Source organism: Rissa tridactyla, chromosome 3 (assembly GCF_028500815.1).
Source record: "Rissa tridactyla isolate bRisTri1 chromosome 3, bRisTri1.patW.cur.20221130, whole genome shotgun sequence".
In the NCBI taxonomy this organism is placed as follows: Eukaryota; Metazoa; Chordata; class Aves; order Charadriiformes; family Laridae; genus Rissa; species Rissa tridactyla.
Window position 1 is genome coordinate 58,665,673 of NC_071468.1, and position 15,312 is coordinate 58,680,984.

Genomic DNA, 15,312 nt, shown 5'->3' on the forward strand with positions numbered 1-15,312 from the left:
GTGCCCCTCTCACCCTTTCTGCCTGTTCCTTGACTGCAAAAAAAGATTTTCTTCCACAGACACATACTTTGAAACCATGCAAAGGCCATGACTTTTTTGAGGGGACTCCAGAATTGGGTACTTCTTCCCTATATCTAAAAAAAGAAACAAACAAAAATATTCTTCTGATTTAGGTGAGTTATTGTGTTGAAATTTTGTCCCTGTGATTTCAGCTCCACTGAGTTCAGAGTTTAAAGTGTATAGGAGCTAAGTCACTTAGAGTGAAAAGAGCCTAACACTGAAATTTCCAAAAGTGATTCAGGTTCCCGTGGATGGAGTTGATCTCTTTTGGAGGTCCTAGATGGCTCTGTTTTTCAGAAACAGTTTGATACCCTCCCAAGGAGGAAGTATTTTTAGAATAGGCTAAAACTAGAGAGAATCCAAAATTATAAGTCACTTTTTCAGAACTGTGGCCTGTATTTGCAAAGAATGAGAGACATCCACAGCTGCTGTAAGCTGTTGTCACCCTGTCAGCTTTAAGTGAAGTATGGCAGTAGCAAGTTCGCCTCTGCTCTTTAACCTTGGCAGGGCTGTGACGCTGATCTTGGCAGAGAGGGGTGGACCACATTTGCTGCATGAGAAGTCAATCTGAATAGTAGTCCTGAAAGTCCCGTCAGGGAATGAGTTTCTCTCTGCCACTGTTTTTATCTGTGTGGTTTATGTCATTGCTTGTTAATAACTCAATGCCATAGCACGTTTATCTCCTATGTTTGGCAATTTTGAGTCTTTCTTCCTCTAGCAGTTTCATATCTGAATGATAGGTTATCATTCTTCTTTGGGGTCATTTCATTAACTTCTTTTGTTGTCCAGAGCAATGTTTTCTCAGTTTTTCCCTTCCTATGACCTTCTAATTTTGCCCCATGACAAAAAAATTACACTATCACGCCATTGGAATACCAAAACAAGCATTGCCCCTGAAAGTTTAAAGTACTGTCCTTGCACCTTGACATACTGTGTTGCGGTCAGCTGAAGTAACTATCATTTGATGCCTCAAGTTGAAATAACTGTCAATATTTTGCTCTTATGAAAGTGATATAGGAAGGCCTGTCTCTGTGTTTAAATAGATCTGCTCCAGGGATGAAGCTGCTCTCAGGAAACGTACCCTTTCTCTGTCACAAAGAGTCCGAAATAAGAAGGGTTTATTTTCTTCGCTAAAAGGACTGGACACATTGGCAAGAAAAGGAAAAGAAAAGCGACCTTCCATAACTCAGGTAGATCTTATTTGCTGGGTATAGCATATAAGGGCTTGTTTCTGCTGGGGCTCATCCTACAAAGGTGCTGTTGGTGCACGGGGTAGGAGACGTCTGTCCGTCAAATTTGCATTCACAGTTTCAGTAGACATGGCAGACTTGCAATGCAAGTATCACTTGTGAAGAGTATATATTGAATTCTAGGTTTCTTTGCAATAAATAAAATTGGTGAATGAGAGATTTTGACCCAGTGGGTTAGTTTGTTATCAGCAGCACAAGACCATGGCAGGGATATTGGAACTAAGTGATCTTTAAGGTCCCTTCCAGCCTAAATCATTCTATGATTCTATGAATACTTGCCTTCTGGCACATTGCAGACTGCTTGGAAGTAGAGTTTCTTTGGAGATAGCCTGTGTGCACAGTCCTTAACACAGTGTTGTGCTGGCTTATGTCAGGGACTCTGAAGTACTGCTGCAATTTAATGTAAGGTAACACAGGTGAGTCCTCAAGGAAAAAAGAGGAGAGACTTCTGCACAGACAGATTGGCATGGCCTTCAAAGCAGCATGTCCTGCTTGGAAGTATGTTTTAGCCGAGAGGGGAGGACCACTGTCACACACGAGGCCAGCTGCTGGTCCAGACAGCTGTCAAATAAAGCTGTGCCAGTTGACACCAGCTGAAGGCAGGTTTGATGTGGTGGGGCAGGCTGGGTGCTCCTGCGTGCTCCCACTGAAGGGCTGCCTTACCAATGAAGCTGCAGCATCTCACAGGGTCATTTTCTCTGGGTGAAACTGGTGGCCCCTGCACGCATTTAGTTTGAACCCCACACTTCTGGAGTCTGTATTTTCTCAGTCAAAATGCAAGTAAATGTGAAACAAAAGTTTACTGCCTTCTCCCTGAGAAAAAAGGTAAATAACAGCAGAGACACTTCCTTGACAGTGAGGAAGGCGTAGAGGTGCACCCACACTCAGAACATTACTATTTTCACTAGCTCCTGCCATGTATGCTGTTTCTCCTGTGAAACAGTGTTTTTGTGCGTTATTCATTAGGTGACTTTGTTCCTGCTGTTCCCTGGCCCCTTGTATTTTGATTTTATTAGTCAAAATTCTATGATCAGCACTTGAAAATCAGCTAATCGTGCATGTCTGGTAACCTGCTTGTGGAATATTTAAACAAACCTATCTGTATGCATACTGCAATAGTCCGAGAGCTGATGCAACAGATTTAATGATGCAAAATAACACGTCAGGATTTTCTAGTCTAGTGGTTTGTATTTTTAATAGGTAAATATTTACCTGTGTGTTGTGCTGGGATGAAGCTTCTTGGGGTGACTGTTTTGCATTTTAGCATATCGATCAAGATGTGTTTACGTGGTGCAACTGAATTAGAATAAAACTCAAGTCTGTCTTGTGAAAGAGGGAATTGAAGGAGACATTTTCTCTGGGTCATTCTTTTCGTGTAATTTCCCCTGTGTTCCCCAGCAGGTGAGGCTAGTCTGCGAGTCCTGCGTCTCTATTTCTCTATTAACAAGAGCCCTGAGGGAAGGGACGTTATGCCCCTTAGCTCTGTTCCCAGCGGAGCTGATGCCTTGCGCTGTCTTAACTGGGTAATACATCCTCCCGTATGCTTTATAGCCTGTGAAGGGGATTCTGTCGAGCTCGGGAACGGGGAATCTTATTTCCGTGGCAAGGGAAGGAGGCTTCTGCTGCCCTCCCAGTGCTTTTCCAGGCGTGGAGGAGGGAGCCCTGGAGCAGGCAGAGGTTCCCCCCAGCTCGTTCCTCACGCTCCTTATTCCGAACCTTGCAACCAGCTGGCCCAAAAATGTGTTCATTTTCATCCATGAGCTGAGGTTCTTGTGTTTATTTTATATATATATTTATATATATATATTTAATTAAACATCCTACAATAAAATTAAGGAAATGTAAATGCTGGGTGTTGCATATGAATAACACCGGGCTATGACTCATACCCATAAAAGTGAGGAATTTTTGAGGGCATGGACTGAAAACTGACCTATGAACCTAGAAGATGGCTGAAGAAGGGAGCCACGTCCTTGCTCAGACTTCTGTGTATGAACATAATTGTATATTGTATATCAAAATTGGAATAGGCCTGAGGCTGCCTTTCTTGCCGTCCCTTTCAGCCCACTGGGAAACTGGGTTAAGCCGAGAAGCGGAGCTCGCTTCTCTGCTCATTGTGCTCCAGTGTCTGTGTTGGACAATAGGTTAAAAATGTCTTGCTTTCTTGGATTTAAAGTTAATTTCACTGGAGCTGATATGTTTTAGTCTGCTGTACCTTAGCTTCAAAATTAGATGGTATATTCTTGAACATAGTTGTATCCCAGAAGTTTTTTATCTCAAGTTTAATTTTCTGGTATTAATTAAAAAAAAGGTTCAGAGTTTCTATGCTGGGAGGCTTTCGTAAACATTAATGAAGTGGCTCAGTCTTTTACAAATCAGTTAATAAAACTGCACTGTAGCAGATGGGGGTTGTCTAGGCTCACATTATCCCCAGTTTCTTAAATGCTTATCTGCTGTCTTGTGTCTAAATGATAAACTGTTTTGAGAAATCATAAACAGTAAAATACTTTGATTAGGTCTGTGGGTGAGACAAGGAAGGGGAAGTTCAGAAGTGGTGCCTTTAATTTGCATTGGCAGAAACTAGATTTCATATGAAATTTTAAGTGAGAGCTTGTTGTTGTCTTGGATTATCTGAAAGGCTTTTGTTTGTACAAAAAAAAAAAAAAAAGGGAAGAAAGAAAAACCTAAACCACAAAACCCTCAGATGTATGTTTAATATTGTCCTGATTTGTTGACTGCAGAAGGAGTTAAAATTGCTATTTATATTTTCACTTTGGAAGGGTAATGTTATTACCTTAAAATCTCAACATTATGTATAAACTGTATAGGTCTATCTGTGTGTTTATACAACCCTTATCACCAAAATACCTGTTTGTACCCATAGCCATTTATTGGATTTTTACAAATTTCATTAATAAGCCGAACACCTTTGTGAGATACTAGTAGTTAAGCTTTCAAAACAGATGGGAGAATGTAAGTCTCCGTTTCTGCTTTCATCGCTTCCAAAGCAGACACAGTAGTCAGCTTTTTTCGTTACTTAATAGTGTGGGGTTTGGGTCAAGTATGCCTCTAAAGCATTGATAGCGTCAAGCTAACTGCTCAGTTAGAAGAGATGAAAAACTATAAGGTAACAAGTTTTAGAAGACAGCAACAATGATTTTAAATAGTTCCTTTAAATCATTATGAGATTTGTAGCTGTACCTAACACTAGGAGGACATTAATGCTTTTATACATAATTGCATGTGAGCGCGCACATAGCCTGAAAGAGAAAACTTGCTTAAATTTTCTTTATAGAGGAAAGTTTTTATTTCTTTAACACTACTTCTAGTCAAAATAAAGCAATAAAAAGTCCAAAAAGATCCCTGGGGTTTAGCAGGTTGCTATATATTTATTCATTTAGTTTTCATTTTTATTTTTTCAAAGAATTTACCTCACAGAGGTAAGAAATAAAGGGTTTATCTGTTTAAACCATTTATTTATCTGTCATTTTTTTAATAGATTTTTGATTCAGCTGGAGGACATGGATTTGCTGGTGTCCAGAATTCAGCCAACTCTGCTGAGGTAAGATATGCCTATCCTCATTCTGCACCATCTTGTTTTTAAATTCCTGAATGTATTTCACTAAGTGTATGATAAGGCTGGTTCAGAAACCCCACCAGAGGTTCATAAAATGCAGTTAGTGTTGGATAGCAGGATTATAATTCGTCTAATGAAACCATTTTAATGAAAGTTTCTGAACACACATGGTAGCTGTTTTTTTGTTTTTTTGTTTTTTTTTTTTTAAATAATAATAATTTACAAAAAATACACTGTCTGAGAGATTTGGAACCAAGCTTGTTTGAAAGTATCCTTCACAGTATGGCAAAACCCAAGGTGTATTTTTCCCCTTTGCCTACTTCAACAGAACCTGTTGAAGTATAAAGGCGAAGTTGAATGTGTTTGAGTATAAAGGCAAATAAAGTCCAATTAAAGTCAGTGGAGCATACCAGCAGAGACGTGTGAGTTAATATATAGCTGGAGACTGCCCAAGTGAAGGAAGAGGAAGCGGCATCCCCTCGGCTTCGTTACCCAGTAAATAGCTGTGTCTTTTTTCCTGTGGTGCCCAGGGGGAGGAGAGCTGCTGCTGGCCCCTGCCTGGTGTGAGTCGTGATCCCTCAGCTCCTGCAGCCTCTCTGGGGATAACCTCGCCGTCCCCTGATCTGGAAGCGAAGCAGGATGCTCCAAAATCCATAATCAAATACATTTAGGACCACTGAGCGTTGTCTTTGTGCTGTAGGGCTTACACAGACAGAATCCTTTTCCTCGGTAAGCTTGTGCAGGCTCCAAATAAAAATGTCAAATTAAGTCTTAGGCACAGGATTTCTGGACTTTGTTTTCTATATGGTATAGCCGGCTTTCTTTGACGGTAGCATGTGCCACACTCAAAGGGGTATTTGTCTTCCTGTCTACCCCCTGTCCCTTTTCCTCCTTTGTTCCCTGAACCAGGTACTCCCCCCATGCAGCCTAAAACTTGAAAGAAGACTTTAAAAATCACACTACTGTACTGTTCCCTTTCAGCTGGGTTTGGGTACCAGGTATTAGACAAAAACTGAAAATCTACATTTAAAATGAAATATTGCTCTTGCAAATGATTAACTATAATGAAGAGCTGTAATGAATCTCATGAGGAAGGTTTGGACAAAGTTCATAACTTCTCATAGGTTTTTATGTTGGATTTTGTATCATTATGTGCTACATGGTTTATTTTCTCATCAAGTGCATTCATTTAACAGCTAGGTAAGAAAGAAGTATGTAATTATGCAGGAGTTATACCACTGAGAGAGGCATCTCCCACTGACAGCAGCTAATGCTGTTTTGTCTCCTGAAAGTATCTTCACATTTTGTCTGTTCTTTGAAGAAGTATGTTGAAACACCTGACTTCTCTTAGTTACTTGCTTGTTATGTTCGGGGGTGGGAAAGTATTTAAACCAAATCTCTTCTCTCTTTTCAAAATAAATTATAACTATGAGGGATTTCTGGGTGAAACTATCTCCTGTAGAGAACACTTACAAATTCCTCCAGAATGTACCACTGGGTGTGGTGTGTGATGGCATCCATTTCCCACCTCAGAGGCAGTGAACACAATTCGTTCCTGTACGGTGCTGTTAAAACATGGGAAGATTTGGTCCCTCCCAAACCTGAGAAGAGGCAGAATTTCTTGGGTGCACCCCGTGAACGTTTCTTCCGAAAGAAGCCAGCTCCAAATTTGCAGCCAGCTCCAAATTCGGGCAGGGGCTTGCAGCTCCGCGCCCTGGGTAGAGGGGACTTGCATGGGGGCAATGTCACTGCAGATTTTGGGCCAGGCTTTTACAAAGTTTAGCCAGGTTGTGTTTCAAGACTGAAAAAAAAAGGGTTGTTTGTGATTTTTTTTTTTTTGTTTGGTTGGGTTTTTTTGGTTTTTTGTTTTCTCCCCAACTTAGGGGAGCTGTTCCAGAGCTCTGAAACTCAACCTTATTTCTAGAAAAATATTATTATTATCTCAACCTTATTTCTAAAACCTTTTTTTTAATGGGAATTAAATATAGTGTGGACATTTTTAAGATCCTGACATTTTGATGAGTCACACGACAACTCAGAAGTGATTCATCATAACTCTGAAAACTGTTACTTTGGCATCAACTCAGTTTCATTGGCTGATTTCAAATGAAAAACAAAAACAGCATCAAAACTTTTATAAAATGCTACCTGAGGAGTGCAGCGAATGACGAATAGTGAGGTCTGCCAGGGAGGCTCTATTTTCCCTGAAAAAGATGATAAAAACAGAGGCAAATACTGGGGGGAAATTACGGAGTAACCTACTGGTCCTGCAGCAGCCCTGTGGCACAACGTGTGACAGTCTGCAAATCCTGGCACCTATTTCTGGAAAATTGGATGGGTTGTTATAACCATGTGGCAATGAATGAATGAACTATTGTAGAATTAGTCACTGTAGGCATAACAGGAAAAAAAAAAAATCTCTCTCTTCATGTCAGATTTTCTGAGATGGAAAATGTGGATGGAGCAACAGTACCTTGACTGCAGTTAAGGAACAGAGTAGTGTTTAGTAACAGAGGCGAGTTTATCTCAAGGCGTTTGCCTGAGCACCAGTGTACGTGGCAAGGAAAGGGAAGTTTCTCACATTGGCTGCAGAACTTTCTGTCCTGTCTTAAAAGCTTCTGGAAAAAAGGTGGCCTTAAACCTGTTTCTCATCACCTTCATCCTCTGTGTTTCCAGCTGTGGGTTTTTTTCATCTGTGGCAATAGTGAGATTTATTTCAGTTGCAGAGATTTGAGGAACTACTGTTGCAGTGCAATAAACCATTGGGGTAGTTAGAAACCTCTGAGCTGCTGGGAGCATCTCCCTCGCTGGGGCAACGTAACTGATTTTCCCTGAAGGAAGCCGCCCGAGAATTCAGTCTAACTCATTCCTGCTCAGCTCTTGCAGCCAGCCTGCCTTGCCCTTTCTATTATTTACACCGTGGAAGGAAGTCAGCGTTTATTCCCAGGCACTTGGTTTAGTGCTTTCTGAGAGGACCACGCTTCTATGGGAATTATCTTCTTCAACACCACCAATGTTATAAGCAGTCTGGAACCATGGCCACCGAGGTGAAACTTCACCTGGTGTAGATTTCATCGCTCCATTAATTGCGTAATAGTGTTCCTGTTAGGTATAGTAGTTGCTGGATTTTAGTAGGATTTCGATGGGCCTGTGTTAATTTAAATTTCATTTTCAACTAGTTAAAAGGGACAGCTGAGCAAGAGGTATAAGATTCATTAATATTACTCTGCCAAAACCAGCGTTACTCTGACATCAAACTATCACTGTGCCTCACTCTGGGTCAGCAGCAACCTGAATTTCTGCATTGTTTAGTAATTACCTGAATAGAATTGCTTATGACACCATTTTCACAGCCACAGTTGTTATTTGGAAAAACAAAATAATACTGGTGTCTCTGTTAATGCTGGTAGATTGTTGTCAATATCTTTGCTGCCTGCAGCAAGGGAAGCAGTCCCTGTGCAGTGATTTTACCGCAGCTTTTAATTGCAGCACACCCCTGGGCTTGTGTCCCTGCAGAGCCAGGAGGAAGAATTGCGTAATCAAGGGGCTTTATGTTGGCAACAAAACCCCCCAACCCAAACAAACAAACAAAAATATAAAGAAAATGCATTAGGGAGGTAGGCACTCCTGAGAACAGATCAGGATATCTTAAGATACGTCTTGGGTGGCAGTTCTGCCACTTTACGAGGTTATTGTCCCTTTTCATTGACTGTAGGGAGAATTGAGGGACCCTATCTGCATAAACTTAAATGCCTTGATATTAATATTTAAGTGACGTGCTGATTAGGCAAAGACAAATATATGGGTGAAACTGCAAATTCTGAACAGCTCTCAGCGTTTTCCTTCTCCTTGTGTGGCTTCCTTTGTAACGTGTAGCCTGAAGTGCAGCACAGAAGAAAGTGTGAAAATGAAGGGTGAGAAAACGACAGGGAATTTATTCAGGGTGGATGTTGTTATTTGATCCATTGGAGTGGCTTTGGAACGAGGGTGAATGTGAAGCAAAATGGTAAGCAGGCAAATGCCCTGTGCTACCTATGAAACAATATGTTCTTAAACTGTAAATAGAATAGGAACACTTTATTCCTGCTTTAGTCTTTTATTATTTTATGGCAAGCCTTGCTCCACAGTGCTCTCTGCTGGAAGTTTACTAAATTATAATTTTTGGTCAAAATTACAGTAATTCCAATTTTTTTGCATTTGTTAATTAAGTAAAATTGTAGTACTCAGTTCTTCTTAAGAATTTATTCGCACTGCGATATAATATCAGCTAGCTACATATTGTCACTTCGAGTTAAATCAACAATTAATAGGATAGGAGATAAAGGCATGAAAGCCAATAATGGGAATGCAGAGGAAGTGCAATCCTTTCTCAAGAAAATGAAGTCTTGGATAGTGAATGAGAGCTGGTAACAGAACTTTGTCCCTCTCTTGCCGTGGGGAAATACACAGTACCGTGTTTAAATATATATCCACTGCAACCTGCCAATGTAATTTTTGCAACCTCCACATATGTTGTACATTTTCTCCCTTGTTTCCAGCAGCAAGTCGATGACTTTTTGAATGTCTACTGCTCAGTGCCAGAGAGCATCCAGAAGGAGAGTGCATGGGAGACACAAACGTATGTTCACTTCTGTGACGGCCAAGGAGTGGCCCTGACCCTCAAGCCAGAGCACAGGGTGGAAGATGTTTTGTCTTTGGCATGCAAGGTACTCATTTTTCATGTATGATTGCACCTTGTTAATAACTGTAGACTTGAGAAGGAATCTAATATATCAGAGGACGTCTAAATAGTGAGAGCATAACACCAGCATCTCCCTGTCACTACTAAGTATTAAGGCACATTGCTCTGTTTCCTTTAGTTGTGTTATTTATGCATTGTAGCCAAGGTAGCAGGGTTGTGGAAAGGTTTTCAAGAAGCATTGCTTGAGACAGCACACAGTGAATACTCAAAGAACACTCAGATGGTTTGCCAGGTAGTCAGCTCCTGAGAAATCTCAGCACGCGTCCATTCCACGTTGTCACTGCAGTGAACTCAGTTCTGTGCAAGTTAATCGCAGAGGAGTAGCGGGGACTGGTGGAGTTAATGCCAGGAGATTAAGACATTTAAGACTGCTGTGACAAAGGCCATCATACATGTTTGCTTCTTAAAGTACCCTTTTAAGGTTGTAATTAAGTACCGGCTCTACTTGTGAATTTCAAAGAGTGCATTCCCTTCTGAAAGTCAGTACCAGCAATTTGAGAGGAATTGCTATAGATCTTGGGACAGAAAACTGAGTCACAGGTTGAAGATAAAGCAGAAATACCAATTTTAACGACAGTCAGAAGACCAGTACCTCTAGAAAGTCTCAACTTACCTAGCACCTTTGTCTCCGCATATGTCAGTGCTTGAATTTAGCTCTAACTTCAAGATTCAAGTCACTTAAATTATGCAGACAAGATTTTTGGAAAAACTAACTTTTTAGTCCCAAGTCCTGTTTTCTGACAACTGGTAAATATAGTTTATTTACTTCACAAGTAAAGGGGAAAAACAGAAGGAAAAAAAAAAAAAGGAGGGCTGCTCTGTACAAAATCCAGCTGTAGTTGTGGGCGTAGGTTAGTTTGAACTTTCAGGTGAGCTCATTCAACTGGCTTGAAGGTAATGAATTTTGAGGCTTCTAAGTGAACGAAAGGATCCAATTTAATGGCTCTTTGCACCTGGTAATGTTGTAAACAAACAAAAACCTACTAAATTACACAAGTTTTTAAAAATCCAGGGTGAACTATAGTTTTAAAATCAAAATAAGCACACTGATTTAGCTAAGTCACAATGCGTCTCTGAGAAGAAATGCATCACTGAGAAGAAATTATATTCTCGTTGCTTTTGCTGGTGGAGACTGAGTCCTGGATAAACAGTTTAATGCCTGGCTTTACTTTTTAAAAATTCACTGTACCATCAGGCTAAAGGGAGGGATTGTCTGAGACATTATTTGACCACCAGATGGCAAGGTAGAGCTGAAACATTTCGAAGTAGTTGGTGACATGCAAGACCCCAGAAAGAGGAAATAAAATTTATAAATATAAACTTAAGTTGACAAGGAAATTCCTTACCTCTTTTACTCCATCATTCCAAAATATTTGTAATTTTAAAGCTGACTTTTAATTTTCATTGTCTGCATTGCATGAAAATTTAGTTTTAAATTATTTTATTTTTTTTTCTTAAATGTTTTTCTGTTTTATTTTTTCTTTCTATTCTGTGTGTAAAGCTTTTCATAAGCATTCTCTAATGCTGAATACTTTCTGCTCATCTATCCTGGTTCTTTTCCTTCTTACATTTTCATTCTGCTCTGGTGAGTGTAAGGAATCTTTCTTCTTAACAGAACATGTTTGAATGTTATGTGTATAAGGGTAAAGTTCAAAGGGGTTATTGTTTTTTTTTTTCCCTTCACTCATGCTTTATGGGGTTTATACTTTCCTCATTTCTGTTTTCCATCTGAGGCTTTTGGATAGCACATATAGAAAAAAATGTGCATTGGAATACAATTGTTCAGGATACAGAACACATGCAACTTGTAAACTGTTACACATAATAAAATGTTAAGGTAATTACTAGTTACTCAGTAGATTTAGATTTTGTAAGCTGCAGAGATGCGTTAAAGAGGTTAAATAACCCTCATTCCTCCTCTTTTAGAAATGTTGCTTCCTCCGCTTCTAGAAATGCTGCTGTATTAATATGCTAAAATGAAATGTTTTGTGTAGCAGTCTCACCAGCTTCCTGATTGTCTGAGAGACTCCCATCAGGGGCTTGACACTTTCAGGCTAATATCCTTTGGGAATATTCCTATTTCCCTTTGACTTCCTGTTGAGACGGGATTTTTGCTTTGACCTCACATGGTGAAAAAAAAATACGTGAAACTCTCTGATCGTAGATGAAACCCAGCAATAAAAATAAAATCCAATAAAGGCAAACCCTTAGGGAACCTGCTTCCCATCCCCTCCCCTCTCCTAACAGCCCATACGTGCATATATTCAACATCGGAAGAAAAAGTTGCTGAGCAGAATTGAGTCATTAAAAGTAGTCACAGAAAAAGATGGTTGTGAATCTAAGTTCAAAAGGACAGAAAACAGTTGTGATATCTTTGGAAACATATAGCAGTACTCAGTTAATCTAATAGCTAAGATACAGTGTTTATGAAAGGATTTGGGAGGGAAAATGGAAATTGCGCTTGAACCGTATCTCCTAAGCAATGCAGCTAGTTTTGTTTATGCTACAAAAATAGTTAGAAAATGACTTGTTGGGGATTGCTTTTGCATGATTTCTAAAGAGCTTTTTGTGTGTGTGTGTGTGTCACTTCTTCGTCTTTTGCGATTCTGGAAATAAATAACAAATTCCAAACCTCATTCTCTTTATTCCTTAGATGAAACAGCTGGAGCCAAGACACTATGGCCTACAACTCAGAAGACTGGTTGATGAAAATACGGAGTATTGTGCTCCTGAACCGTACGAATACATAGTAGACCAGGAAAGTGTGACTCCTTTTAGATAAAGCTCCGTGATGTTGGTAGCTACAGTTGAATTATCACCTATGCGTATGTGTGATTTAGATCTAAAATAAGGTTTTAAAGCTGTTCCTGGTTTGCATTCTGCCATCCTCGTTCACACAGTCCATGCCCATGCAGATGTTTGGGTGGCTAGGCACTGCAAACACTCTCTTCAAGAACCATTTGAAGATTTAAGTGTGGCTTCTGATACAAAAGTGAAGTGTCAGTCTATACTCCAGGATGGGTTTTCTATCTTCAGCTTACTCGGCATTTAATCCCCCTGATACCGGTGACGCATGCAGAGTAACAGTTATCTGTGTAAAGACAGCAAGTTTTGGCTCTTTATTGATGCAAAGAGTACTGTGCTTATTTCTCATGATGTACCTTTGCGTTTTGATGCTTGCAATTACATAATTTGATGACTTCTGTTGTTTTTTTTTTCCTAACAGGTGTATGATGAAATAGAAATTTGTCCATTAAATGTTTATCACGTTCGTCTTACAAAGACTGAAAACATAAGTGATTTTGGTAAGCTCTTGGGAATTTTTCTTATTCTTCTCATTGCTTACTTTCTCTCTTTGTGACTTTACTGTCTCTGAGAGCAGATAGAGCCATCCTTGGTAGCTCATTGAGTCTGCAAAGGACTCAAGGCATTATAGCAAAGACCCAAACTGGTTGTTTTACACTGACAAGCACATTTCTTACGTTTGGAAAGGGTCCACTTTCTAATTCTGCTGGACTGGCCAAATAATTCAAGCATGGAATTGTCAGAAGACAAATGTCCTTTGCGAGGATTAATACAATCAGTCTCAGTTAGGCCATGGTCAAGGTCTGCCCTTCTGTTTTTTGGTAGTGGGATCCTCTGTTGGCACAGTATCAACAGAGTGTCCTTTGGTACAAATTCTGACAGGCTTTTATCCGTGGGAGGCCATTATGCCTAGGAATAATTATATATCTTGCAAAGATACCGTTGTAAGGCAGCTCTGCTGTTCTTTAGTTGCAAGTCTGTTGGTTTATAAATTATTCCTTTCTGGGCTGTCTCACTCACTGTTCTATATGGTTTTGCTGCTTTATAGTTTGGGTTTCCAGTTTTTGGATCTGTTTAAAATGCCTCTATGTCTGAGGGACACACTGCAGAACTCTTACCATAACAATGGGCTGTGTTATTAAAATGTCATATGGGACTGAGGTAGAAAATATTTTTTTGAAATGTAATTTGTTTTTTTATGGCCCAGCATGGCATGTCCAGGAAGCTGAAAAATCCTGTTAACTTTACCAGGCTTCACAATGCCTTGAGAAACAATGTGATAATTTCTCTGTGCTGTGTGGGTGTGTTCTCACGAGAAGTATCCTCACTCTGGTTGTGCAGAGTCTACTAAATACACAAAATAAAAGGGAAATGTTTCCGAGAAATTCTATCTATCTGATTTAAACCTCTTTTGCTTCAGGCTTTGCTGTCACAGCACAAGTTGATGAAAATCAGCATCTCACCCGTATATTTGTAAGTGATGTTCTCCCTGATGGACTGGCATACAAGGAAGGTATTATATCATATTTATGTTTAATACTGTACTTCATTATCTTTTTAAAGTCCCAAAACATGAAGGAGCTTTAGTACTGCTGTCTGAAATGGTTCTTGGCTTTTGCTGTTCATAGTTTTCTTTCCTGAAGACCATGGAAAGTATGTGATACTGGGAAAGATAATGTACACAAAGTACTGAATTATCCTTTCAATATAACGGGGAGAGTTCTTGTTTGCCCTTGGAGACAAAGTCTGTGTTCAGCCATCCGACCAAGTGCTTTAGCACAGAGGAACAGGCTGGAGAAAGAGTTCTTCTCACGCTGGTGAACCTCACGGTCTTGGTCAGTCTCCAGGACCCATCACTTCCACTTTTGCTGGCAATGAAAAGTATGAAAAGTAGCCTCCCTCCCCAAAATAGTTTTCTGCATATGTTTCTGTGAGCGCCTTCTCTACTGCGCTGCTCAGAAACCGTGCTTCTCTTCATCGGCACAGCAGGATCGCATGTGTTCTGCTCTCTGAAAAACAGAGAGACAAACCCAGAGAAATGGAGACAGTTTCATTTGCTACCTGAGGGTAATGACCACTTGGTGGTTGTTGACCTTGAAAGGCAGCGGTTGCCACTGTTTAGATTTATACCAAAGCTGATAAAGACTTCATCCGCTGTTTTTCCAGTTTTGCACGAACGATTTGATCCGCGCGACTAGCTCCTTGTTCTTCCCAGATAATGAAATACGTGTTATGGGGCAGTACACTGGGGGTATTTGAGTTGTGAGAGGTGTCTCTATTCTAATCTTCTTGAAAGTTGTGCTGCCCTCCCACCCACCAAATTCTGTAGCATCTTTGGAAACAATTTGATTGCTGTACTCTGTGTAACATCTATCAAAGTAAGCATGAGGTCAATCTGCATAATTGTAGCACAAATAAAGCTCCAATTGATTCTAATGGACTTGTGGTAGGATTAGGCTATTTGAATTAAAACCACAAAAATAAAAGGTGAATCAGCATAAGGTTTGGTTTGTGGCCCTTTACATTTCATATTCCCTCTTTCTTTTTTTTCTCCTTTTTCTTTCCTTTCATGTGCTCCCAGGGCTCCGAGTAGGCAATGAAATCCTGAGTATAAATGGAGAGGCTGTGTCTGATCTTGAACTCAGACAGATGGAGTTATCGTTTTCAGAGAGGAGCGTAATGCTGTCTCTGAGAATGAACCATTACGGGACCCAGCAACCCTTATGTGCGTCCTGGTCAGATGGTGACATTTCCAGGGACCCAAAGACTTTGTTGCCTCCTCCAAACCAGTCACAGCTCCTGGAAGAGTTTCTAGATAACTTCAAAAAGAACACAGCAAATGGTAAGAGGTTAACAGTAGTTCCATTACTTTCACCTCG

At 40.1% G+C, this 15,312-nt stretch overlaps 1 protein-coding gene across 5 annotated transcripts in view; it reads left to right on the forward strand.

Moving 5' to 3' along the window:
* The window catches only part of TIAM2 (TIAM Rac1 associated GEF 2), a 177,202-nt gene that overhangs the window by 110,653 nt on the left and 51,237 nt on the right, over positions 1 to 15,312 (forward strand). For 4 of the 5 annotated variants that reach the window (XM_054195006.1, XM_054195005.1, XM_054195008.1 and 1 more), the window contains 7 exons: positions 1,104 to 1,250; positions 4,810 to 4,872; positions 9,426 to 9,593; positions 12,282 to 12,383; positions 12,852 to 12,933; positions 13,854 to 13,946; positions 15,015 to 15,275. In XM_054195006.1, the coding sequence (XP_054050981.1) occupies positions 1,104 to 1,250; positions 4,810 to 4,872; positions 9,426 to 9,593; positions 12,282 to 12,383; positions 12,852 to 12,933; positions 13,854 to 13,946; positions 15,015 to 15,275 (916 nt within the window). The remainder of the gene's footprint in view (positions 1 to 1,103; positions 1,251 to 4,809; positions 4,873 to 9,425; positions 9,594 to 12,281; positions 12,384 to 12,851; positions 12,934 to 13,853; positions 13,947 to 15,014; positions 15,276 to 15,312) is intronic. The other variant, XM_054195007.1, reaches the window with a different exon arrangement.